This window comes from Neoarius graeffei, chromosome 17 (assembly GCF_027579695.1).
Source record: "Neoarius graeffei isolate fNeoGra1 chromosome 17, fNeoGra1.pri, whole genome shotgun sequence".
Taxonomy (NCBI): domain Eukaryota; kingdom Metazoa; phylum Chordata; class Actinopteri; order Siluriformes; family Ariidae; genus Neoarius; species Neoarius graeffei.
Window position 1 is genome coordinate 16,056,805 of NC_083585.1, and position 24,946 is coordinate 16,081,750.

Below are 24,946 nucleotides of genomic sequence, written 5' to 3' on the forward strand. Positions count from 1 at the left end.
TATATATATATATATATATATAAAAAATATATGTATATACGTATGTGTGTGTGTGTGTGTGTACCCATTACACATAAATGTGAGTATTTTTGTTGTGTGTATATATATATATGTGTGTGTGTATGTATGTATGTATGTATGTATGTATGTATATATATATATATATATATATATATATATATATATATATATAATGTATGTATGTGTACCCATACCTACATATATACAGTTATATTATCAATAGCATGTTATTGTAATTTCTCCTCCCTATACCTCATAAAGATCTGTTCCTTATGTTATTTTGAACTGGTTTATAGTTGTACATTTCATGAGCTCCACATTCAAACTGTTCCATAGCTTTACTCCACAAATAGAAATACTGAACATTTTTAACGTTGTCCTAGCACTGCGAATTTTAAATTTCAATTTCCCCCTAAAATTATAGCCCCCCTCTCTATCCAAGAACATGTTTTGGATATTCCTTGGTACTTTATAATTCCTTACTTTGTACATTATTAAGGCAGTTTTATATTCTATAATATCCCTGAATTTTAAACATTTTGAATTTAAAAGTAGTGAATTAGTATGATCTCGGTAACCAGCACTATGAATCATTCTTATAGCTCTTTTTTGAAGTATAGTTATTGCATGAAGTGAACATTTATACGTATTTCCCCACACCACTGAGCAGTAATTTAAGTACGGTAAAACCAGGGAACAGTAAAGAATCCGGAGTGAATTACAGTCCAGGACATGCTTAGCTATACTCAACACAGATATGCTTCTTCATAGTTTCATTAGTATGTATTTTATGTGATTTCCAATTTAAAATGGAAATCATTTAAAATGGAAATCACGGACGCCGTGTCATTCGGACTAAAGAAGAGAAGGACGATCCAAGTTGTTATCGGCGCTCAGTTCAGAAGCCTGCATCTCTGATGGTATGGGTTTGCATTAGTGCGTGTGGCATGGGCAGCTTACACATCTGGAAAGACACCATCAATGCTGAAAGGTATATCCAGGTTCTAGAGCAACATATGCTCCCATCCAGACGACGTCTCTTTCAGGGACGTTCCTTGCATTTTCCAACATGACGATGCCAAACCACATACTGCATCAATTACAGCATCATGGCTGCATAGAAGAAGGGTCCGGGTACTGAACTGGCCAGCCTGCAGTCCAGATCTTTCACCCATAGAAAACATTTGGCGCATCATAAAACGGAAGATACAACAAAAATGACCTCAGACAGTTGAGCAACTAGAATCCTACATTAGACAAGAATGGGTTAACATTCCTATCCCTAAACTTGAGCAACTTGTCTCCTCAGTCCCCAGACGTTTACAGACTGTTGTAAAGAGAAAAGGGGATGTCTCACAGTGGTAAACATGGCCTTGTCCCAATTTTTTTGAGATGTGGTGTTGTCATGAAATTTAAAATCACCTAATTTTTCTCTTTAAATGATAAATTTTCTCAGTTTAAACATTTATGTCATCTATGTTCTATTCTGAGTAAAATATGGAATTTTGAAACTTCCACATCATTGCATTCCGTTTTTATTTACAATTTGTACTTCGTCCCAACTTTTTTAGAATCAGGGTTTTATGTGTGTGTGTGTGTGTGTGTGTGTATGTATATATATATATATATATATATATATATATATATATATATATACACACACACTAGTGCATCTCAAAAAATTAGAATACCATGAAAAAGTTCCTTTTTTTCATAATTTAACTCAAAAAGGTAAACTTTCATATATTCTATATTCATTACATGTAAAGTGAAATATTTAAAACCTTTTTTTGTTTTAATTTTGATGATTATGGCTTATAGCTCATGAAAATCAGAAATCCAGTATCTCAAATTATTAGAATATTCCCTAAGATCAATCAAAAAAAGGATTTACAATACAGAAATGTCCAACTTCTGAAAAGTATATTCATTTATACACTCAATACTTGGTTGGGGCTCCTTTACCATGAATTACTGTATCAATGCGGTGTGGCATGGAGGTGATCAGTCTGTGGCACTGCTGAGGTGTTATTGAAGCCCAGGTTGCTTTGATAGTGGCCTTCAGCATATCTGTATTTTTGGGTCGGGTGTTTCTCATCTTCCTCTTGACAATACCCCATAGATTCTCTATGGGGTTCAGGTCAGGCAAGTTGGCTGGCCAATCAAACACAGTAATATCATGGTCAGCAAACCATTTGGTAGTAGTTTTGGCACTGTGGGTAGGTGCTAAGTCCTGCTGGAAAAGGAAATCAGCATCTCCAAAAAGCTCGTCAGCAGATGGAAGCATGAAGTGCTCTAAAATCTCCTGGTAGACGGCTGTGTTGACTTTGGACTTGATAAAATACAGTGGACCAACACCAGCAGATGACATGGCACCCCAAATCATCACAGACTGTGGAAACTTCACACTGGGCTTCAAACACCTTGGATTCTGTGCCTCTCCACTCTTCCTCCAGACTCTAGAACCGTGATTTCCAAATTAAATGCAAAATGTACTTTCATCTGAAAAGAGGACTTTGGACCACTGATCAACAGGCCATTTCTTTCTCTCCTTAGCCCAGATAAGACACTTCTGACATTGTCTCTGGCTCAGGAGTAGCTTGATATTAGGAATGCAAAAGTTGTATCCCCTTTCTTGAAGATGTCTGTTCGTGATGGGTCTTGATACACTGACACCAGCCTCAGTCCACTCCTTGTGAAGCTCTCCCAAGTTCTTGAATCAACTTTTCTTGACAATCCTCGCAAGACTGCGGCCATCCCTGTTGCTTGTGCACCTCCAGCCACCCTTTTCAGCAATGACCTTTTGTGGCTTACCCTCCTTGTGGAGGGCATCAGTGATCATCTTCTGGACAACAGTCAAGTCAGCAGTCTTCCCCATGATTGTGGTTGTGTGTACTGAACTAGACCGAGAAATACACTGTGTTCATACTGTTTTACTCAAACTCGAAATGAAATATTCTAATATTTTGAGATGGTTTTTTTTTTATGTTTTTGTACTGTATGCCTTACTGATTAAAATTAAAATAGAAAAATGCTTGAAACATTTTAGTTTATGTGTAATGAATCTATAATATATAACATTTTCACTTTCTTAAATAACTGATGGAAAATATTGAACTTTTTCACAGTATTCTAATTTTTTGAGATGCACTAGTGTGTGTGTGTGTGTGTGTGTGTGTGTGTGTGTGTATGTGTGTGTGTGTGTATATAAAATAGAAAATTTTCTAATAATTTGTGATGCTGGATTTCTGATTTTCATGCATTTATACATGTATAAACTCTGGTGAGGCCAAGAATCCTCATCTTCATGAGTATGAGGATTCTTGGCCTCACCAGAGTTTATACATGTTGCAGGTAAAAAAATTTCAACCTAGGTGATTTGTTTTTGACTTGAGTTAATTTTTTTAACCTAGTTCATAATTTCCAACCTAGGTAAAATTTTGGATTATCTAATTCAATTCAATTTCCTTTTATTGTCAGTGCACAATTTTTAAAAGGGATGTTTCAGCACTACTTTTGTCTCTCTTTCTTCAGTCAACTTCCTCTCTGTCTACACTTACCTTGTATTTCCTCTGGTCTTTCTGCCTACCTATACCCATCTACCTAATTAGCATTTTTAACTTCACTTTTTTAACCAGGATTTGAACTCCGAAGCTTCGAAGTTTTAACCCAACACCTTAACCACTAGTCTAGCGATGACTGCAATGGAAAGAGTGATATATATTTTGAATTTATTAATGAGTCCAGTCTTATTACATCAAGTAGTTTTAAAATACAAAGTCTACCCAAATCCTAACCCTAAACCTAACCCTAGATATAGTACATCTCCCTAATGCAAGTAGCAAATTATGAACTGGGTTAAAAATTCTAACCAAGATTGAAAAATTCCACCCGACCTACAATTCTGACCTGTAACGTAGACATCTTCACATTTTTGAACAGTTTTCCCTTATTTTGTATTAGGCATTTGCAAAAGCATGACCCTGAGGAGGACAAACTGAAGTATATCACAGGGGAGTGGTTTTATGAGGTAAAGTCTCAAAGACACCAGGACAGAATTCACGGCTCAGATATCATCATGGCATCCATGAAACAGAAGAAACCCATGACAGTAGGTGAGTTTCATGGCATTAAATACACAGAAATATGTTATATGCTGGAGTAAACAGTTACTAATAGTACAAATGGTAACCTTATCTGATGTAACATGTTTGTTTCAGAAATTCTAAAGAGAAAACAATCATGGAGAGAGCAACTCAGCAAAATTAACAACGATCTCATGACACCACAACCAAAGGCAACAGACAATCTAATGGAGAGGTGATAAACAACCTTCCAGCAGTACTCTATCATTTTTTCCGACTTCAGTCCTATCTTAATTCAGCACTGTTTGTTAAAAAAAAACATTAAGGGTGTCATAAGGATAGAAAGTTCATATAGTATGTATCATCCACTGCTTACAAAGGTTAGTCTAGCTCATATACTTGAAAGCACTTTGTCAGTTAATGTGAAACATAAAGTTACACCCTTTGCTCATGGCAGAAAACATTGTGTAATGTAAATTGCTGTTTGAGTTGCTCCCCCCTCCTACTTTGCTCATGTGTATTTTTGAGGTGTGGAAATCTTGTGATTCGAAGTACCGGATGACTCAAGCAAGAGTCAACAGAGGCGTTTGCATGACATGGTCTCAGTAGACCTTAGTCTAAAAGGCTTTTTTTTTTATTGCTATGCATGTAAATAAAACTGCATCAAGTCAGGATATTAGTAATAAATGAAAAGATCTGTGAGGTCGTTTCTGTACTCAGAATATCTAGAACTGTTTACAGCTGAAAATTTAGGATCAACAGTTTTATTCTTGATTACTTGAATAAACATTAAATGTCTTATTTTGAAAAAAAAAGATTAATATGAATATTGTTACAAGTAAATGTTTGAATGAAGGCATTCTAACTCGACTTGGCACTTGACACTAAGAATCTTAATTTACAAGCCAAAGGTTTGTGGACACCTGACCATCATGCGTTTTGAAAATACCATTCCAAGTTTAATCCCTCCTTGCTGTTATAATAATGGGAAGGCTTTTGGTAAAATTTTGGACTGTGGCTATGGGGATTTGTACCTATTCAACCACAGGAGCATTAGTGGTGTCAGGCACTGATGTCAGTTGAGAACGCCTGGGGTGAAGTCTGCATTCCAATTCATCCAAAAGGTGTTCACTGAGGAGCCCTGCGATGACCTGGCGACTTGTCCAGGGTGTACCCCGCCTCTCGCCCATAGTCAGCTGGGATAGGCTCCAGCTTGCCTGTGACCCTGCACAGGATAAGCAATTACAGATAATGGATGGATGTTCACTGGGGTTCAAATCAAGGCTTTGTGCCGACTACTCGAGTTCTTCCACTCCAACTATATCTTATAAACCTGTCTTTGTGAACAGGAGGCATTGCCATGCTGAGGTCCATTAATTCCAGTGAAAGGAAATTGTAATGCTACAGCATACAAGGGCATGACAGTGTGGGGAAAGCCTAAATATGGGTGTGATGATCAGGTGTCCACAAAGGTATAGTCATTTACTAGTGCATCTCAAAAAATTAGAATACCATGAAAAAGTTCATTTTTTTCATAATTTAATTCAAAAAGGTAAACTTTCTATATTCATTACATGTAAAGTGAAATATTTAAAGCCTTTTTTGTTTTAATTTTGATGATTATGGCTTACAGCTCATAAAAATCAGAAATCCAGTATCTCAAATTATTAGAATATTCCCTAAGATCAATCAAAAAAAGGATATACAATACAGAAATGTCCAACTTCTGAAAAGTATATTCATTTATACACTCAATACTTGGTTGGGGCTCCTTTACCATGAATTACTGTATCAATGCGGTGTGGCATGGAGGTGATCAGTCTGTGGCACAGCTGAGGTGTTATTGAAGCCCAGGTTGCTTTGATAGTGGCCTTCAGCATATCTGTATTTTTGGGTCGGTGTTTCTCATCTTCCTCTTGACAATACCCCATAGATTCTCTATGGGGTTCAGGTCAGGCAAGTTGGCTGGCCAATCAAACACAGTAATATCATGGTCAGCAAACCATTTGGTAGTAGTTTTGGCACTGTGGGTAGGTGCTAAGTCCTGCTGGAAAAGGAAATCAGCATCTCCAAAAAGCTCGTCAGCAGATGGAAGCATGAAGTGCTCTAAAATCTCCTGGTAGACGGCTGTGTTGACTTTGGACTTGATAAAATACAGTGGACCAACACCAGCAGATGACATGGCACCCCAAATCATCACAGACTGTGGAAACTTCACACTGGGCTTCAAACACCTTGGATTCTGTGCCTCTCCACTCTTCCTCCAGACTCTAGAACCGTGATTTCCAAATTAAATGCAAACTGTACTTTCATCTGAAAAGAGGACTTTGGACCATTGAGCAACAGTCCATTTCTTTCTCTCCTTAGCCCAGATGAGACACTTCTGACATTGTCTCTGGCTCAGGAGTAGCTTGATATTAGGAATGCGAAAGTTGTATCCCCTTTCTTGAAGATGTCTGTTCGTGATGGGTCTCGATACACTGACACCAGCCTCAGTCCACTCCTTGTGAAGCTCTCCCAAGTTCTTGAATCAACTTTTCTTGACAATCCTTTCAAGACTGCAAGCCATCCCTGTTGCTTGTGCACCTTTTCCAGCCACCCTTTTCAGCAATGACCTTTTGTGGCTTACCCTTCTTGTGGAGGGCATCAGTGATCATCTTCTGGACAACAGTCAAGTCAGCAGTCTTCCTCATGATTGTGGTTGTGTGCACTGAACTAGACCGAGAGATACACTGTGTTCATACTGTTTTACTCAAATTTGAAATGAAATATTCTAATATTTTGAGATTTTTTTTTATGTTTTTGTACTGTATGCCATACTGATTAAAATTAAAATAGAAAAATGCTTGAAACATTTTAGTTTGTGTAATGAGTCTATAATGTATAACATTTTCCCTTTCTTAAATAACTGATGGAAAATATTGAACTTTTTCACAGTATTCTAATTTTTTGAGATGCACTAGTAGTTTATATAATGTAATACAGGGAGCATTAGTTCAACATGCACAGGGCTGAAAAAGCATAAAGACACTCCTTTCCAGATATGGAAAAGTACATCAATACTTTTAGTAAAAGCTAAACCATTTTAAAAAAGAATGTATTTTGTTGTTAATTCTGTTTTCCCACAACAACATTTCTAAAAGATATCACAGTTCATGTTTTCTCTTTTAAATGATGAGGTTAAAGGCTGAAAAGATTAGCTAGAAAATTGAACATGTCAAGGAAAAGTAAAAAAAAAAAAACAGCCTAAATTGTTTATTCATGCTCCTTCTCTTTGTTCAAGTAACAGGAGACCATTAGAGACTCAGCAAGGAGGTCTAAACAGGGTAGGCAAAATGCTTACTGTTCACTATAAAACACTATTTTTCCACTGATTTTTTTTTAATCTGGTAAGCACTGAAAAGAATGAGGCTCTTTTGTAAAAATTTGTATTGTTAATTGACATTTCAATTTTTACTTCATTTGAAGATAAACATGTTCTATAAACTTAGACTTATTTAATCGCTCCCGCATCTAGCAACACAATGGGTGGTCAAGGTGCTCAATTTTGACTGGTCCTGCCCTATTTTGTTGGCATCTTTCCAATTTTTATGGACCAAATGTACAGTGGTGCTTGAAAGTTTGTGAACCCTTGAATTTTCTACATTTCTGCATAAATATGACCTAAAACAACATCAGATTTTCACACAAGTATTAAAAGTAGATAAAGAGAACCCAGTTAAACAAATGAGGCAAAAATATTCTACTTGGTCATTTATCTATTGAGGAAAATGATCCAATATTACATGTCTGTGAGTGGCAAAAGTATGTGAACCTTTGCTTTCAGTGTCTGGTGTGACCCCCTTGTGCAGCAATAACTGCAACTAAAACGTTTCTGGTAACTGTTGATCAGTCCTGCACACCGGCTTGGAGGAATTTTAGCCCATTCCTCCGTACAGAACAGCTTCAACTCTGGGATGTTGGTGGGTTTCCTCACATGAACTGCTCGCTTCAGGTCCTTCCACAACATTTCGATTGGATTAAGGTGAGGACTTTGACTTGGCCATTCCAAAACATTAACTTTATTTTTCTTTAACCATTCTTTAGTAGAACGACTTGTGTGCTTAGGGTCGTTGTCTTGCTGCATGACCCACCTTCTCTTGAGATTCAGTTCATGGACAGATATCCTGACATTTTCCTTTAGAATTCGCTGGTATAATTCAGAATTCATTGTTCCATCAATGATGGCAAGCTGTCCTGGCCCAGATGCAGCAAAACAGGCCCAAGCCATGATACTACCACCACCATGTTTCACAGATGGGATAAGGTTCTTATGCTGGAATGCAGTGTTTTCCTTTGTCCAAACAATGCTTCTCATTTAAACCAAAAATTTCTATTTTGTTCTCATCCGTCCACAAAACATTTTTCCAATAGCCTTCTGGCTTGTCCACGTGATCTTTAGCAAACTACAGACAAGCAGCAATGTTCTTTTTGGAGAGCAGTGGCTTTCTCCTTGCAACCCTGCCATGCACACCATTTGTTGTTCAGTGTTCTCCTGATGGTGGACTCATGAACATTAACATTAGCCAATGTGAGGGAGGCCTTCAGTTGCTTAGAAGTTATCCTGGGGTCCTTTGTGACCTCGCCAACTATTACATGCCTTGCTCTTGGAGTGATCCTTGTTTGTCGACCACTCCTGGGGAGGTTAACGTTGGTCTTGAATTTCCTCCATTTGTACACAATCTGTCTGACTGTGGATTGGTGGAGTCCAAACACTTGATTTTGTAATCTTTTCCAGCCTGATGAGCATCAACAATGCTTTTTCTGAGGTCCTCAGAAATCTCATGCCATGATCCACTTCCACAAACATGTGTTGTGAGGATCAGACTTTGATAGATCCCTGTTCTTTAAATAAAACAGGGTGCCACTCACACCTGATTGTCATCCCATTGACTGAAAACACCTGACTCCTACTTTCACCTTCAAATTAACTGCTAATCCTAGAGGTTAACATACTTTTGCCACTCACAGATATGTAATATTAGATCATTCTCCTTAATAAATAAATGACCAAGTATAATATTTTTGTCTCATTTGTTTAACTGGGTTCTCTTTATCACTTTTAGGACTTGTGTTAAAATCTGATGATGTTTTAGGTCATATTTATGCAGAAATATAGAAAATTCTAAAGGGTTCACAAACTTTCAAGCACCACTGTTGGTCCCTCTCCACAGTTTGTCACCAACTCATTTTGGGTCGCCCTCTTTCTCTTGCCTGTTGGGACCCAGTTGGCGGCCTGGTTTGTAGGTCTTGTCATGGTAAGTCTCAATGCATGTCCTAGCCAGCAGAGGTGTCGCTTGCAGATAGTTGTTGATACAGGGGGTTGTTGACATCTGTCTCTTATCTCCTTGTTTGACACAAAGTTGTTCCATTTGATGCCTAGAATTTTTCTGAGGCATTTGGTGTCAAATGCATCCAGTTTTCTCTCTTGGCTGGTTTTCAATTGCCAGGTTTCGCATCTGTATAGCAATGTGGATAGAACATTTGAGTTGTAGAACCACAGTTTGATTTTAAGGGAGAATTTCTTGTTGCTCCTTACCTTGTTCAGCTGATTGAAAGCTGCTGATGCCTTCCCAGTATGACATTTCAGTTCATGGTCTATGTTGTTTAGGCTGTTGATGGAACTGCCTAAATAGATGAAGTTCTCTACTTCATCCACTTTCTTCTGGTCAACGAAGACATCTGTTGGGGACTGATGTTCTCCACTTAACATATTCTTAGATTTTTTTGGCACTGATGATAAGGCCAATGTTTCCTGTGTATCTAATAATGTCATCCACTAGATGTCGGAGCTCCTGGGTGGTGTTTGCCAGGGCTGCTATATCATCAGCAAAGTCCAAATCTGCAAGGTTCTTTCCTTCAGACTACTGAATTTCTTTTCCTTGTGTGGCATGTTTCATTACCCAGTCAATGGCCATTGCAAAGAGGAGAGGGGATAGTATATACCCTTATCTGACACTGATAAGGACATCAAACCAGTCACTGTAGCCATCTTCTGTCCAGATTCGGCATTTGGTATTGTGATAGACCTGTTCTATGGCTGAGACAAATTTTGATGGTATGCCATAGGACTTTAGGATCTTGCAGAGAGATGGCCTGTGGCCACTGTCAAATCAATAAAGCTGATGGCTTTATTGATTTTTGAAATCAATAAAGCTGATGGCCTGTGGGATCTGGTATTCTCCACACTTCTCAATGATTCGCTTCAGGGTAAAGATTTGTTCTGCACAGGATTGGTTAGCTCAGAAGCCTGCCTGTTCTTCATGCAATTCAGTTTCGACTATGTCACATAGCCTATTTAGTATTGGCTGGCAGTAGACTTTTTCTGGGACTGATAGTAGTGTAACACCTCTCTAGTTGTCGCATTCTGAGAGGTTTCCTTTCTTCAGGATGCACACCACGTCGCCATTTCTCCAATATTCAGGGACAATGCTGGAATTCCAAACTTGGTTGCATAGACCACACATCCAGGAAACAATGCAGTTCCACCCCCCCTTAAGCATCTCTGCTGTTATGCCATCAATTCAAGGGGACTTGTTGTTTTTCAGACTTTTAACTGCTCTCCTGATTTCTTCTTCTGTGAAGTCATTGGTGCTGACAGGGAGCAGATATAGTGGGTCATTGGGCTCAACTGGGAAGAGAGGCTCAGGTCTATTTAGGACTTCTTTGAAATGTTCGGCCCACCTTGCAAGCTTGTCTTCACCCTTTGATAGAAGCATGCCATCTTTAGCCTTCACTGGGCCAGATCTTGACTGTATGGTTCCATATACATTCTTTGTGATCTGGTAGACAGCTCGCATGTCACTGCGTTTGGTAGCTTCTTCAGCTTCTTCCGTTTGTCTGTTTAACTATTCTCTCTTGTCCCTTTGAGCACTTCGTTTCACCTCTTTGTCCTTTTCAATATAGTCCCAGCAGGCTGTCCGGTTAGGAGAGCACTGGTGTCTTTTCTGGTGGAGTTGCTTCCTCTCCGTTATCAAACGCCATGCGTTGTTGCTGATCCAGGATTCCTTGAGGGACTTCCTGAACCCCAAAATTTCTTCTCCAGCAGATGAAATTGCATCCTTCAACTGGTCCCACCATTCTGTGGCACCTGGCGTTGGTTTAGCCAAGGCAGCAAACCTGTTCAGATGGGATTGGAATTGTGCTTGTGTAGCAGTCTCTTCCAGTTTGCTGGTGTCATGTCTTTTTGGTCTTGTCTCTTTCTTCTTTTGTTTCTTCAGCTAGATCTTCAACTTCGCTATGGCTAGATGATGATCAGTACAAACAGCTGCTCCACGGTATACATGTACAACTGGTTGATTTTGTGTCCACATTCTATTATCATTAGAGGTCCATGTGATCTTATGAATGTCTTTATGGTCAGAGTGTTGAACTGACCATGTTGTTTATGGTGCAGAACTGTACAAAAGTGTCACCATTATTTGTTTGCTTTCCATAACCATGTGGACTAAGGACATGCTCAAAACCTGCTCGGTCACCTCCAATTTGTGCACTCAAGTCCCCCATGACCAAAAGTACGTCATGTCTCGGTACTTTCTCAACCAGATCTTGAAGTTGTTGGGAGATGTCGTCCTTGTCAGCATCATTGTGGTCATTCGGTCGAGTATAGCATTGGATGAAGGTGACTCTGGCATGCGAAGTAATGAATCTTGCTGTCAGAAGTCGTTCATTCACAGGTATCCATTCTTCTAGTGCATTACCTGCCTGTTTGTCCAGTATAAGGGCAACACCATCATGGTGGATGTTATCCTGATGGCCAGAGAACAGAATAGTCTTGTCTCCTGTTTTAAATCTGCCTGAATCTGTCCAGTATTCCTCGCTCAGGCCCATGAGGTTGATTTTGTATGCATCCATCTCATTGATAACCTGTGCCAACTTTGATAACTGGAATAGGGTTCTAACATTCCAGTATCCAATATGTGCTACCATTTTTTGCAGTCAGGCTTGAGATTTCGTTGTGCTAGCTTCCTCTGAAAGGCTTTCACTGGTATCCATCATGCTGTCTCCAGCTTGAGATGACTATACGACTAGACTTCCCTCTCCCAGGCGTTCCTAGGCCAGCTGAGAAATGTAATCTTTCCAGCATGTCCTGGGTCTGCCCTGGGGTCTCCTCTCAGTGGGGCATGCCCAGAAAACCTCCCTTGGGAGGCATCCGGGGGCATCCTAACAAGGTGCCTGAACCACCTCAATGGACTCCTTTCAATGTGAAGGAGCAATGGTTCTACTCTGAGTCTCTCCCGAATTACCAAGCTTCTCACCCTGTCGCTAAGGGACAGCCCAGCCACCCTGCGGAGAAAACTCATTTCTACTGCTTGTATCCGCGATCTCATTCTTTCGGTCACTACCCATAGCTCGTGACCATAGGTGAGAGTGGGAACGTAGATGGACCAGTAAATTGAGAGCTTTGTCTTTTGGCCCAGCTCTCTCTTTACCACAACAGACTGGTTTAGCATCCACATCACTGCTGATGCTGCCCCAATCCATCTGTCCAACTCCTGCTCCCCCTTACCCTCACTCGTGAACAAAACCCAGAGATACTTAAACTCCTCCAATTTAGGTAGCAATTCCCCCCTGACCTGAAGCAGGCACTCCACCCATTTCCGGCTGAGCACCATGGCCACGGACTTGGAGGTGCTGATCCTCATCCCAGCCGCTTCGCACTCGGTTGCAAACCATCCCAGCGCATGCTGTAAGTCACAGATTGACAAAGCCAACAGGACCACGTCATCTGCAAAAAGCAGAGATGTGATCCTGCTGCCACCAAACCGAACACCCTCTGCCCCTTGGCTGCACCTAGAAATTTTGTCCATAAAAGTTATGAACAGAACCGGTGACAAAGGGCAGCTCTGGTGGAGTCCCACATGCACCGGGAATGAGACCAACTTACTGTCGGCAATGCAAACCAAACTTCTGCTCCAGTCATACAGGGTCTAAATGGCCTGCAGTAGTGGGCCCTGAACCCCATACTCCCGAAGCAACCCCCCACAGGGCACCACGAGGGACATGGTTGTAAGCCTTCAGGTCCACAAAACACACAGACTGGTTGGGCAAACTCCCATGCACCCTCCAGTATCCTTGCAAGGGTAAAGAGATGGTCCAATGTTTTATGACCAGGACGAAAACCGCATTGTTTCTCCTGAATCTGAGGTTCAACTATTGACTGGAATCTCCTCTCCAGCACCCCAGCATAGGCTTTCCCAGGGAGGCTGAGAAGTGTGATCCCCCAATAGTTGGAATACACTCTTTGGTCCCCCTTTTTAAAAAGGGGGACCACCACCCCAGTCTGCCAATCCAGTGGCACTGTCCCCAACCTCCACGCAATGTTGAAGAGGCGTGTCAGCCAAGACAGCCCAACAACATCCAGTGCCTTCAGGAACTCAGGAAGACTCTCATCCACCCCTGGAGCCCGGCAACTGTGAAGCTTTTTAACCACATCGGTAACCTGAGCCCTTGTGATGAGCGAGTCCTCCCAAGCACCCTCAGACTCTGCGTCCTCCTTGGACAACATGAAGATGGGATTAAGGATATCCTCAAAGTATTCCTTTCACTGTTGGATGATGTCCACAGTTGAGGTCAACAGCACTCCATCCGCGCTGTAAATGGTAGGGACAGAGCACTGCTTCCCCTTCCTGAGCTGCCGGACGGTTTGCCAGAATCTCTTCGAGGACAACCGAAAGTCACTTTCCATGGCCTCACCGAACTCCTCCCACACCCAAGTTTTTGCTTCAGTGACTGCCAGAGCCGCATTCCGCTTGGCCTGTCAGTCGGTATCTGTCAGCTGCCTCTGGAGACACACAGGCTAAACAAGCCCAATAGGAATCTTTCTTCAGCTTGACTGCTCCCCTCACCACAGGTGTCCATCACTGGGTTCGGGGATTACCGCCACGATGTCATTGCCCACAACCTTGCAGCCGCAGCTCTGCACGGCCGCCTCAGCAATGGAGGTGCGGAACATGGTCCACTCGGACTCAATGTCCCCATCCTCCCCCAGTATGCAGTTGAAGCTCTGCTGGATGTGGCAGTTGAAGATCTGACAGACGGGAGCCTCCGACAGACGTTCCCAGCATACCCTCACTACACATTTGGGCCTACCAGATCTGTCCAGCCTCCTCCCCCACAATCTGATCCAGCTCACCACCAGATAGTGATCAGTTGACAGCTCTGTTCCTCTCTTCACCCAAGTGTCCAAGACATACAGTTGTAGATCGGATGAAATGACTACAAAGTCAATTGTAGGATGTCCTCGTGCCATGTATGCTTATGGACACTCTTATGCTCGAACATGGTGTTTGTTATGGCCAAACCGTGCATGGCACAGAAGTCCAGCAACTGAACACCACTCGGGTTCAGATCGGGCAGGCTGTTCCTCCCAATCACATCCTTCCAGGTCTCACCGTCATTGCCCACGTGAGCGTTGAAGGCCCCCAGTAAAACAATGGAGTCCCCTCATGGTGCACTGTCTAGCACCCCACTCAAGGACTCCAATAAGGCCAGGTACTCTGAACTACCATTTGGGCACATAAGCACAAATGACAGACAGAGACTGTTCCCTGACCTGAAGGCGCAGGGAAACAACCCTCTCATTCACTGGAGAGAACTCTGATGTTGCTGTGCCAAACTGGGGGGCTACCAATCGCTCCACCCCTGCCCGGGGTTGCTCACCCTTGGCAACTCCAGCATCGAAGAGTCTAACCCCTGTCCAGGAAATTGGTTCCAGAGCCCAAGCTCCGTGCTGAGGTGAGCCCAACTCTATCTAGTTGGTATGACTCAACCTCACGCACAAGCTCAGGCTCCTTTCCCACCAGAGAGATGACATTCCATGTCCCAAAAGCCAGTTTTGTCAGCCAGGGATCAGTATGCCAGGGCTTCCACCTTTTGGCTTCCACCTGATCCACTGTGTGTACACACACAGTTTATATATATATATATATATATATATATATATATATATATATATATATATATACAGTGGTGCTTGAAAGTTTGTGAACCCTTTAGAATTTTCTATATTTCTGCATAAATATGACCTAAAACATCATCAGATTTTCACACAAGTCCTAAAAGTAGATAAAGAGAACCCAGTTAAACAAATGAGACAAAAATATTATACTTAGTCATTTATTTATTGAGGAAAATTGATCCAAGATTACATATCTGTGAGTGGCAAAAGTATGTGAACCTTTGCTTTCAGTATCTGGTGTGACCCCCTTGTGCAGCAATAACTGCAACTGAATGTTTCCGGTAACTGTTGATCAGTCCTGCACACCGGCTTGGAGGAATTTTAGCCCATTCCTCCGTACAGAACAGCTTCAACTCTGGGATGTTGGTGGGTTTCCTCACATGAACTGCTCACTTCAGGTCCTTTGACAACATTTTCATTAGATTAAGGTCAGGACTTTGACTTGGCCATTCCAAAACATTAACTTTATTCTTCTTTAACCATTCTTTGGTAGAACGATTTGTGTGCTTAGGGTCATTGTCTTGCTGCATGACCCACCTTCTCTTGAGATTCAGTTCATGGACAGATGTCCTGACATTTTCCTTTAGAATTCACTGGTATAATTCAGAATTCATTGTTCCATCAATGATGGCAAGCCATCCTGGCCCAGATGCAGCAAAACAGGCCCAAACCATGATACTACCACCACCATGTTTCACAGATGGGATAAGGTTCTTATTCTGGAATGTAGTGTTTTCCTTTCTCCAAACTTAACGCTTCTCATTTAAACCAAAAAGTTCTATTTGGGGCTCATCCGTCCACAAAACATTTTTCCAATAGCCTTCTGGCTTGTCCACGTGATCTTTAGTAAACTGCAGATGAGCAGCAATGTTCTTTTTGGGGAGAAGTGGCTTTCTCCTTGCAACCCTGCCATGCACAACATTGTTGTTCAGTGTTCTCCTGATGGTGGACTCATGAACATTAACATTAGCCAATGTGAGAGAGGCCTTCAGTTGCTTAGAAGTTACCCTGGGGTCCTTTGTGACCTCTCCGACTATTACACGCCTTGCTCTTGGAGTGATCTTTGTTGGTCGACCACTCCTGGGGAGGGTAACAATCATCTTGAATTTCCTCCATTTGTACACAATCTGTCTGACTGTGGATTGGTGGAGTCCAAACTCTTTAGAGATGGTTTTGTAACCTTTTCCAGCCTGATGAGCATCAACAACGCTTTTTCTGAGGTCCTCAGAAATCTCCTTTGTTTGTGCCATGATACACTTCCACAAACACGTGTTGTGAAGATCAGACTTTGATAGATGCCTGTTCTTTAAATAAAACAGGGTGCCCACTCACACCTGATTGTCATCCTATTAATTGAAAACACCTGACTCTAATTTCACCTTCAAATTAACTGCTAATCCTAGACGTTAACATACTTTTGCCACTCACAGATGTGTAATATTGGATCATTTTCCTCAATAAATAAATGACCAAGTATAATATTTTTGTCTTATTTGTTTAACGGGGTTCTCTTTATCTACTTTTAGGACTTATGTGAAAATCTGATGATGTTTTATGCCATATTTATGCAGAAATATAGAAAATTCTAAAGGGTTCACAAACTTTCAAGCACCACTGTATATACACACACACACACACACACACACACACACACACACACACAGTAGTATGCAAAAGTTTGGGACACCCTTGAAGATGAACTGATCTCCAAAAGACATAAAGTTGAAGATGACTCATTCCCTTTATATTTTAAGCAAAAACAATTTTTTTTTCATCTTTTACATTTTCAAAATGACACAAAAGGAAAAAGGGCCCGAAGCAAAAGTTTGGGCACCCTGCATGGTTAGTACCTAGTAACACCCCCTTTGGCAAGTATCACAGCTTGTAAACACTTTTTGTAGTCAGCTAATAATCTTTCAATTCTTACCTGGGGGATTTTCACACATTAGTCCTTACAAAAGGCTTCCACTTCTATAAGTTTCTTGGGCTGTCTTGCATGCACTGCTCTTTTGAGATCTATCCACAGATTTTCAAATGATATTTAGGTCAGAGGACTGTGATGGCCATGGCAAAACCTTCAACTTGTGCCTCTTGAAGTATTCCATTGTAGATTTTGAGGTGTGTTTTGGATCATCGTCTTATTGTAGGACCCATCCTCTTTTTAACTTTAACTTTTTTACAGATGGTGTGATGTTTGCTTCTAGAATTTGCTGGTATTTATTCAAATCCATGCTTCCCTCGACCAGTGAAATGTGCCCTGTGCCACTGGCTGCAACACAACCCCAAAGCATGATCGATCCACACCCATGCTTCAGAGTTGAAGAGGTGTTCTTTTCCTGGAATTTGGCACCCTTTTTTCTCCAAACATACCTTTGCACATTGTGGCCAAAAAGTTCTATTTTGATTTCATCAGTCCACAGGACTTATTTCCAAAATGCATCAGGCTTATTTAGATGTCCATTTGCAAACTTAAGATGCTGAATTTTGTGGCTAGGATGCAGGAACGGTTTTCTTCTGATGACTCTTCCATGAAGGTCATATTTGTTCAGGTGTCGCTGCATAGTAGAACAGTGCACCACCACTCCAGGGTCTGCTAAATCTTTCTGAAGGTCTTTTGCAGTCAAACAGGGGTTTTTATTTGCCTTTCTAGCAATCCAACGAGCAGTTCTTTCAGAAAGTTTTCTTCATCTTCCAGACCTCACCTTGATCTCCACTGTTTCTGTTAACTGCCATTTCTTAATAACATTACAATCTGAGGAAAGAGCTACCTGAAAACACTTTTGCTACATTCTTGTAGCCTTCTCCTGCTTTGTGAGCATCAATTATTTTATTATTCAGAATGCGAGGGAGTTGCTTGGAGGAGCCCATGGCTGTTGATTTTAGGGACAAGTTTGAGGAGTCAGAGAATTTATACAGCTTTGAAATCTGCATCACCTGACCTTTCCTAACGAAGAATTTGAACAAGCCACAGCTCAGTAAGCTAATTAAGGTCTGGAAACTTGGTAAAAGTTACCTGAGAATTCAAACGTATTGGGGTGCCCAAACTTTCGCAAGGTGTTCCTTTTCTTTTTTCTCTCTCCAATTGTACAAAACAAAAATAATCCACAAATCTTGCAGAAAATGCTGAAAAGAAATGTCGTCTTTACCTTTTATGCCTTTTGGTGATCAGTTCATCTTCTCACTTAACTATTCACAGTAACAGACATTTTCAGTAAGGGTGCCCAATCTTTTGCATGCGTGTGTGTGTGTGTGTGTGTAAAATTATATATATATATATATATATATATATATATATATATATATATATATATATATATATATACACACACACACACACACACACACAACCCCGATTCCAAAAAAGTTGGGACAAAGTACAAATTGTAAATAAAAACGGAATGCAATAATTTACAAATCTCAAAAAATGATATTGTATTCACAATAGAACATAGACAACATATCAAATGTCGAAAGTGAGAAATTTTGAAATTTCATGCCAAATATTGGCTCATTTGAAATTTCATGACAGCAACACATCTCAAAAAAGTTGGGACGGGGCAATAAGAGGCTGGAAAAGTTAAAGGTACAAAAAAGGAACAGCTGGAGGACCAAATTGCAACTCATTAGGTCAATTGGCAATAGGTCATTAACATGACTGGGTATAAAAAGAGCATCTTGGAGTGGCAGCGGCTCTCAGAATTAAAGATTGGAAGAGGATCACTAATCCCTAATTCTGTGCCGACAAATAGTGCAGCAATATCAGAAAGGAGTTCGACAGTGTAAAATTGCAAAGAGTTTGAACATATCATCATCTACAGTGCATAATTTCATCAAAAGATTCGGAGAATCTGGAAGAATCTCTGTGCGTAAGGGTCAAGGCCGGAAAACCATACTGGGTGCCCGTGATCTTCGGGCCCTTAGACGGCACTGCATCACATACAGGCATGCTTCTGTATTGGAAATCACAAAATGGGCTCAGGAATATTTCCAGAGAACATTATCTGTGAACACAATTCACCGTGCCATCCGTCGTTGCCAGCTAAAACTCTATAGTTCAAAGAAGAAGCCGTATCTAAACATGATCCAGAAGCGCAGACGTCTTCTCTGGGCCAAGACTCATTTAAAATGGACTGTGGCAAAGTGGAAAACTGTTCTGTGGTCAGACAAATCAAAATTTGAAGTTCTTTATGGAAATCAGGGACACCGTGTCATTCGGACTAAAGAGAAGAAGGACAGCCTGAGTTGTTATCAGCACTCAGTTCAGAAGCCTGCATCTCTGATGGTATGGGTTTGCATTAGTGCATGTGGCATGGGCAGCTTACACATCTGGAAAGACACCATCAATGCTGAAAGGTATATCCAGGTTCTAGAGCAACATATGCTCCCATTCAGACGATGTCTCTTTCAGGGAAGACCTTGCATTTTCCAACATGACAATGCCAAACCACATACTGCATCAATTACAGCGTCATGGCTGCATAGAAAAAAGCGTCCAGGTACTGAACTGGCCAGCCTGCAGTCCAGATCTTTCACCCATAGAAAACATTTGGCGCATCATAAAACAGAAGATACGACAAAAAAGCCCTCAGACAGTTGAGCAACTAGAATCCTACATTAGACAAGAATGGGTTAACATTCCTATCCCTAAACTTGAGCAACTTGTCTTCTCAGTCCCCAGACATTTACAGACTGTTGTAAAGAGAAAAGGGGATGTCTCACAGTGGTAAACATGGCCTTGTTCCAACTTTTTTGAGATGTGCTGTTGTCATGAAATTTAAAATCACCTAATTTTTCTCTTTAAATGATACATTTTCTCAGTTTAAACATTTGATATGTCATCTGTGTTCTATTCTGAATAAAATATGGAATTTTGAAACTTCCACATCATTGCATTCTGTTTTTATTTACAATTTGTACTTTGTCCCAACTTTTTTGGAATCGGGGTCGGACATACATACATACATACATACATACATACATACATACGTATGTGTATATATACACATATGTACGTATGTATGTATGTATGTATGTATGTATGTCCGACCCCAATTCCAAAAAAGTTGGGACAAAATACAATTTGTAAATAAAAACGGAATGCAATGATGTGGAAGTTTAAAAATTCCATATTTTATTCAGAATAGAACACAGATGACATATCAAATGTTTAAACTGAGAAAATGTATCATTTAAAGAGAAAAATTAGGTGATTTTAAATTTCATGACAACAGCACATCTCAAAAAAGTTGGGACAAGGCCATGTTTACCACTGTGAGACATCCCCTTTTCTCTTTACAACAGTCTGTAAATGTCTGGGGACTGAGGAGACAAGTTGCTCAAGTTTAGATCTAGGAATGTTAACCCATTCTTGTCTAATGTAGGATTCTAGTTGCTCAACTGTCTGAGGTCTTTTTTGTCGTATCTTCCGTTTTATGATGCGCCAAATGTTTTCTATGGGTGAAAGATCTGGACTGCAGGCTGGCCAGTTCAGTACCTGGACGCTTTTTCTACACAGCCATGATGCTGTAATTGATGCAGTATGTGGTTTGGCATTGTCATGTTGGAAAATGCAAGGTCTTCCCTGAAAGAGACGTCGTCTGGATGGGAGCATCTGTTGCTCTAGAACCTGGATATACCTTTCAGCATTGATGGTGTCTTTCCAGATGTGTAAGCTGCCCATGCCACACGCACTAATGCAAACCCATACCATCAGAAATGCAGGCTTCTGAACTGAGCGCTGATAACAACTCGGGCTGTCCTTCTTCTCTTTAGTCCGAATGACACGGCATCCCTGATTTCCATAAAGAACTTCAAATTTTGATTCGTCTGACCACAGAACAGTTTTCCACTTTGCCACAGTCCATTTTAAATGAGCCTTGGCCCAGAGAAGACGTCTGCGCTTCTGGATCATGTTTAGATACGGCTTCTTCTTTGAACTATAGAGTTTTAGCTGGCAACGACGGATGGCATGGTGAATTGTGTTCACAGATAATGTTCTCTGGAAATATTCCTGAGCCCATTTTGTGATTTCCAATACAGAAGCATGCCTGTATGTGATGCAGTGCCGTCTAAGGGCCCGAAGATCACGGGCACCCAGTATGGTTTTCCGGCCTTGACCCTTACGCACAGAGATTCTTCCAGATTCTCTGAATCTTTTGATGATATTATGCACTGTAGATGATGATATGTTCAAACTCTTTGCAATTTTACACTGTCGAACTCCTTTCTGATATTGCTCCATTTGTCGGCGCAGAATTAGGGGGATTGGTGATCCTCTTCCCATCTTTACTTCTGAGAGCCGCTGCCACTCCAAGATGCTCTTTTTATACCCAGTCATGTTAATGACCTATTGCCAATTGACCTAATGAGTTGCAATTTAGTCCTCCAACTGTTCCTTTTTTGTACCTTTAACTTTTCCAGCCTCTTATTGCCCCTGTCCCAACTTTTTTGAGATGTGTTGCTGTCATGAAATTTCAAATGAGCCAATATTTGGCATGAAATTTCAAAATGTCTCACTTTCGACATTTGATATGTTGTCTATGTTCTATTGTGAATACAATATCAGTTTTTGAGATTTGTAAATTATTGCATTCCGTTTTTATTTACAATTTGTACTTTGTCCCAACTTTTTTGGAATCGGGGTTGTGTGTGTGTGTGTGTGTGTGTGTGTGTGTGTGTGTGTGTGTGTGTGTTCTATAAAGGATTTTAATAATATACACCACTCTTAATAAAATATTGCTCTAATTGTACTTTTTATGTTTCGTTTCCAGCAAAGGCACAATCCATTTAATAATATGCTCATTGATCTAGACCTTGATTTAACTGATGGAGCTTCACTGCCTGAAACTAAGAATCCACCAGGTACTGGTTACATACCATATGATCAGCTATGTGAAATACATGATGTTGCCAGTTTATTAAGTATACCTATCTAGTAGCATGTTTGACATCATTTGGCTTTCAGAACATTATGAATTTACTTAGGCATGCATCGACCAAGATACTGGATGTGTTGTACAGGAATATTGTACCATTTTTATAAATCATTGCATTTACATCTTTCTGCAAACATCAGAAGCAAAACTTTACCCACACAATTACACCCAATTCTAGCCTGCAATGCTGACACTAAACAGAATGGCTCCATGAACTCGTACTGACTGTGCCAAATTCTATACATCACTACTCTTGCACTTAGGTTTTTAAGGATGCTCTGCACTCCAGTTTGAATTCAGATGTGATGAAACCAGGCCTTGTGGTGACCTGGCGAGATGCTAGACTTGTTGCATAATTAGGTCTTGAAAACAGTTTGGACACTTACTGGGTGCATAATACTTACTAACTTAATGAATTCCACCTAAAAAACTTACTCTCCCATCAATTTTGGGATTGTGTCATAGAAAAGCTGCATTTACCGTTATAGGACATGAGATTTTGGTTGACTAGACTGTCATCAGTGATGAAAAATCACACAAAGTCTTGAATACAAAGGCACCATCACCTAACAGTCACCAAAGATAGATTAACGAACACTTTACAATTTGTAATTTTAGATTATAAATTGTCAAGAAGTAATATAATTGTATTCACCAACGACAATATTTTTTATTGTGAGCCATACAATACCATACTCTTTAAACCAAGATTATCCAACTTAGGGCCCGTTTACACGAGGACGCTGTCGGGTAAAAACGACTAAATATTTTATCGGAAGTGCCTTTCGTCTACACGGGGACGGCGTTTCCGAGGCTGAAAAATGGAAAAAATTGAAAACGCCTTCCAGAGTGGATAAGTTAAAAACAGCCCCCGTTGCATATCCGTCTAAACTACCCAATACGCGAAACTCTGCTCGGATCTGCTCACGTCGGGTACGCGTTTACGTCATACATATGTCATATACTGTACATGCCAGCCCGGGAAGTAAGAAAGTAAGTAAAAAAGTAAGAGCATGTCTGATTACATTGATCCAACGGACCTTCAAGCTGCTCTGGCAGCTTTAATAAACGTCCAGGGGTCCTTCGAACATCTATACCGAATCTGCACATATACCGTTAATGAACAGAGGCGGGTATAGTATGCTCTTACTTTTTTACTTACTTTCTTACTTACCATAGCCAGAGTAGTCAAAGTTTTCGCGGCGCAGATGTGCAGATCAGACAAGACGGAAGACGTTGCGCATGCGTGCAGACATAGCGAAGGTCTTTCACAGCACCACCTAGCCGCCTGGCATGCACATCCAATTGAATTCCACACATTTATGCGTCACCGTATAGACGCAGATTTCCTCCTTGAAAACGGTCGTGTAGACGCGGAAAAAAGTGAGAACGAAAACGGACTTTTGCGTTTTTGTTTCAGACAGTCCCCGTGTAAAGTGGGCCTTACTTCATAAGTAGTGAGCATGACTGGTCCAATTAACTACAATGACTACAATCTTTATATTATAAGCCATATCATAAGGGTTAGCAAGCTACATGCATAAATAAATATTGTAATATGCAAACACATTCATTAAAAAAGCTTAATTAAAATAATATCCATTTGGCCATTTTGAGCTCATTAATTTTTGGAGTGCAAAATATTTCCTGGAATTCACAGAATGTTTACGGGCGGTACGGTGGTGTAGTGGTTGGCTCTGTCGCTTCACAGCAAGAAGGTCCGGGTTCGAGCTCCGTGGCTGGCAAGGGCCTTTCTGTGCGGAGTTTGCATGTTCTCCCCATGGCCGCGTGGGTTTCCTCCAGGCGCTCTGGTTTCCCCCACAGTCCAAAGACACGCAGGTTAGGTTAAGTGGTGACTCTAAATTGACCGTACGTGTGAATGTGAGTGTGAATGGTTGTCTGTGTCTGTGTCAGCCCTGTGATGACCTGGCGACTTGTCCAGGGTGTACCCCGCCTTTCGCCCGTAGTCAGCTGGGATAGGCTCCAGCTTGCCTGCGACCCTGTAGAACAAGATAAAGCGGCTAGAGATAATGAGATGAGAGAGAATGTTTACTAGATTTTCCAATCACATGAGCAAATGCTTTCTGTGTATATAAACTGTGTACCTAATAAACTGGCACACATGCACAAGCAGGTATGCAGGTGTTTCTATTAAAGTGGTGTGTGTGTACACACAGACACTCACCGACCACTTTAATAGAAACACCTGCATACCTGCTTGTGCATGGAATTGTCCAATGCATAAAATCATGATTCAGGTCAAGGGCTTCAGTTATTGTTCACATCCAATATCAGAATGAAGTAAAAATGTGATCTCAGTGACTTGGTTGTTGGTGCCAGATTGATCGCCTACGATTTTTCTGCACGACAGTCTCTAGAGTTTACACAGAGTGGTGCACAAAAACAAACCAAAACAACAAAAAAAACCATTCAGTTCATCTAAATTCTGTGGGTAATTGATAATGAGTTCAGAGGGCAGCACGGTAGTGCAGGGTTAGCACTGTTGCCTCACAGCAGGAAGGTCCTGGGTTTGAGCCCAGCAACTGGCTGGGGCCTATCTGTTTGGAGTTTGGTTGCTGTCTGTGTTGGGTCCCCTCTGGATGCTCCAGTTTCCTCCACAGTCCAAAGACATGCACTTAGGTTAACTGGCTTCTCTAAATTGCCCATAGGTATGAATTGATGTTTGTCTGGGGAAGCTGTGACAGGCCTAGCAAGGCTCTGGTGGATGAAGTGTGCTCATGATAGATGCAGACAGCCTCATAAAAGGCTGGCAACTGACAGGCCAATTGGCCTATTGCTGATCGGCTATAGTAACTCATACAACCACTCTTTACAACCATGATGAGCAGAAAAAAAATTAAAAGAACTGACAACACACCAAACCTTCCTGCTCCTGTCTGCCAAGA

At 41.0% G+C, this 24,946-nt stretch overlaps 1 protein-coding gene across 11 annotated transcripts in view; it reads left to right on the top strand.

Annotated features, from left to right (window-relative positions):
* sytl2b (synaptotagmin-like 2b) overlaps positions 1 to 24,946 on the top strand; it is a 107,175-nt gene that overhangs the window by 22,634 nt on the left and 59,595 nt on the right. For 4 of the 11 annotated variants that reach the window (XM_060943781.1, XM_060943782.1, XM_060943784.1 and 1 more), the window contains 4 exons: positions 3,985 to 4,136; positions 4,242 to 4,341; positions 7,390 to 7,432; positions 21,876 to 21,966. The exons of 2 other annotated variants lie outside the window; for them this stretch is intronic. In XM_060943781.1, the coding sequence (XP_060799764.1) occupies positions 3,985 to 4,136; positions 4,242 to 4,341; positions 7,390 to 7,432; positions 21,876 to 21,966 (386 nt within the window). Of the gene's footprint in view, positions 1 to 3,984; positions 4,137 to 4,241; positions 4,342 to 7,389; positions 7,433 to 21,875; positions 21,967 to 24,946 lie in introns of those variants that run through there. 5 more of the 11 variants (XM_060943787.1, XM_060943788.1, XM_060943783.1 and 2 more) reach the window with 4 other exon arrangements.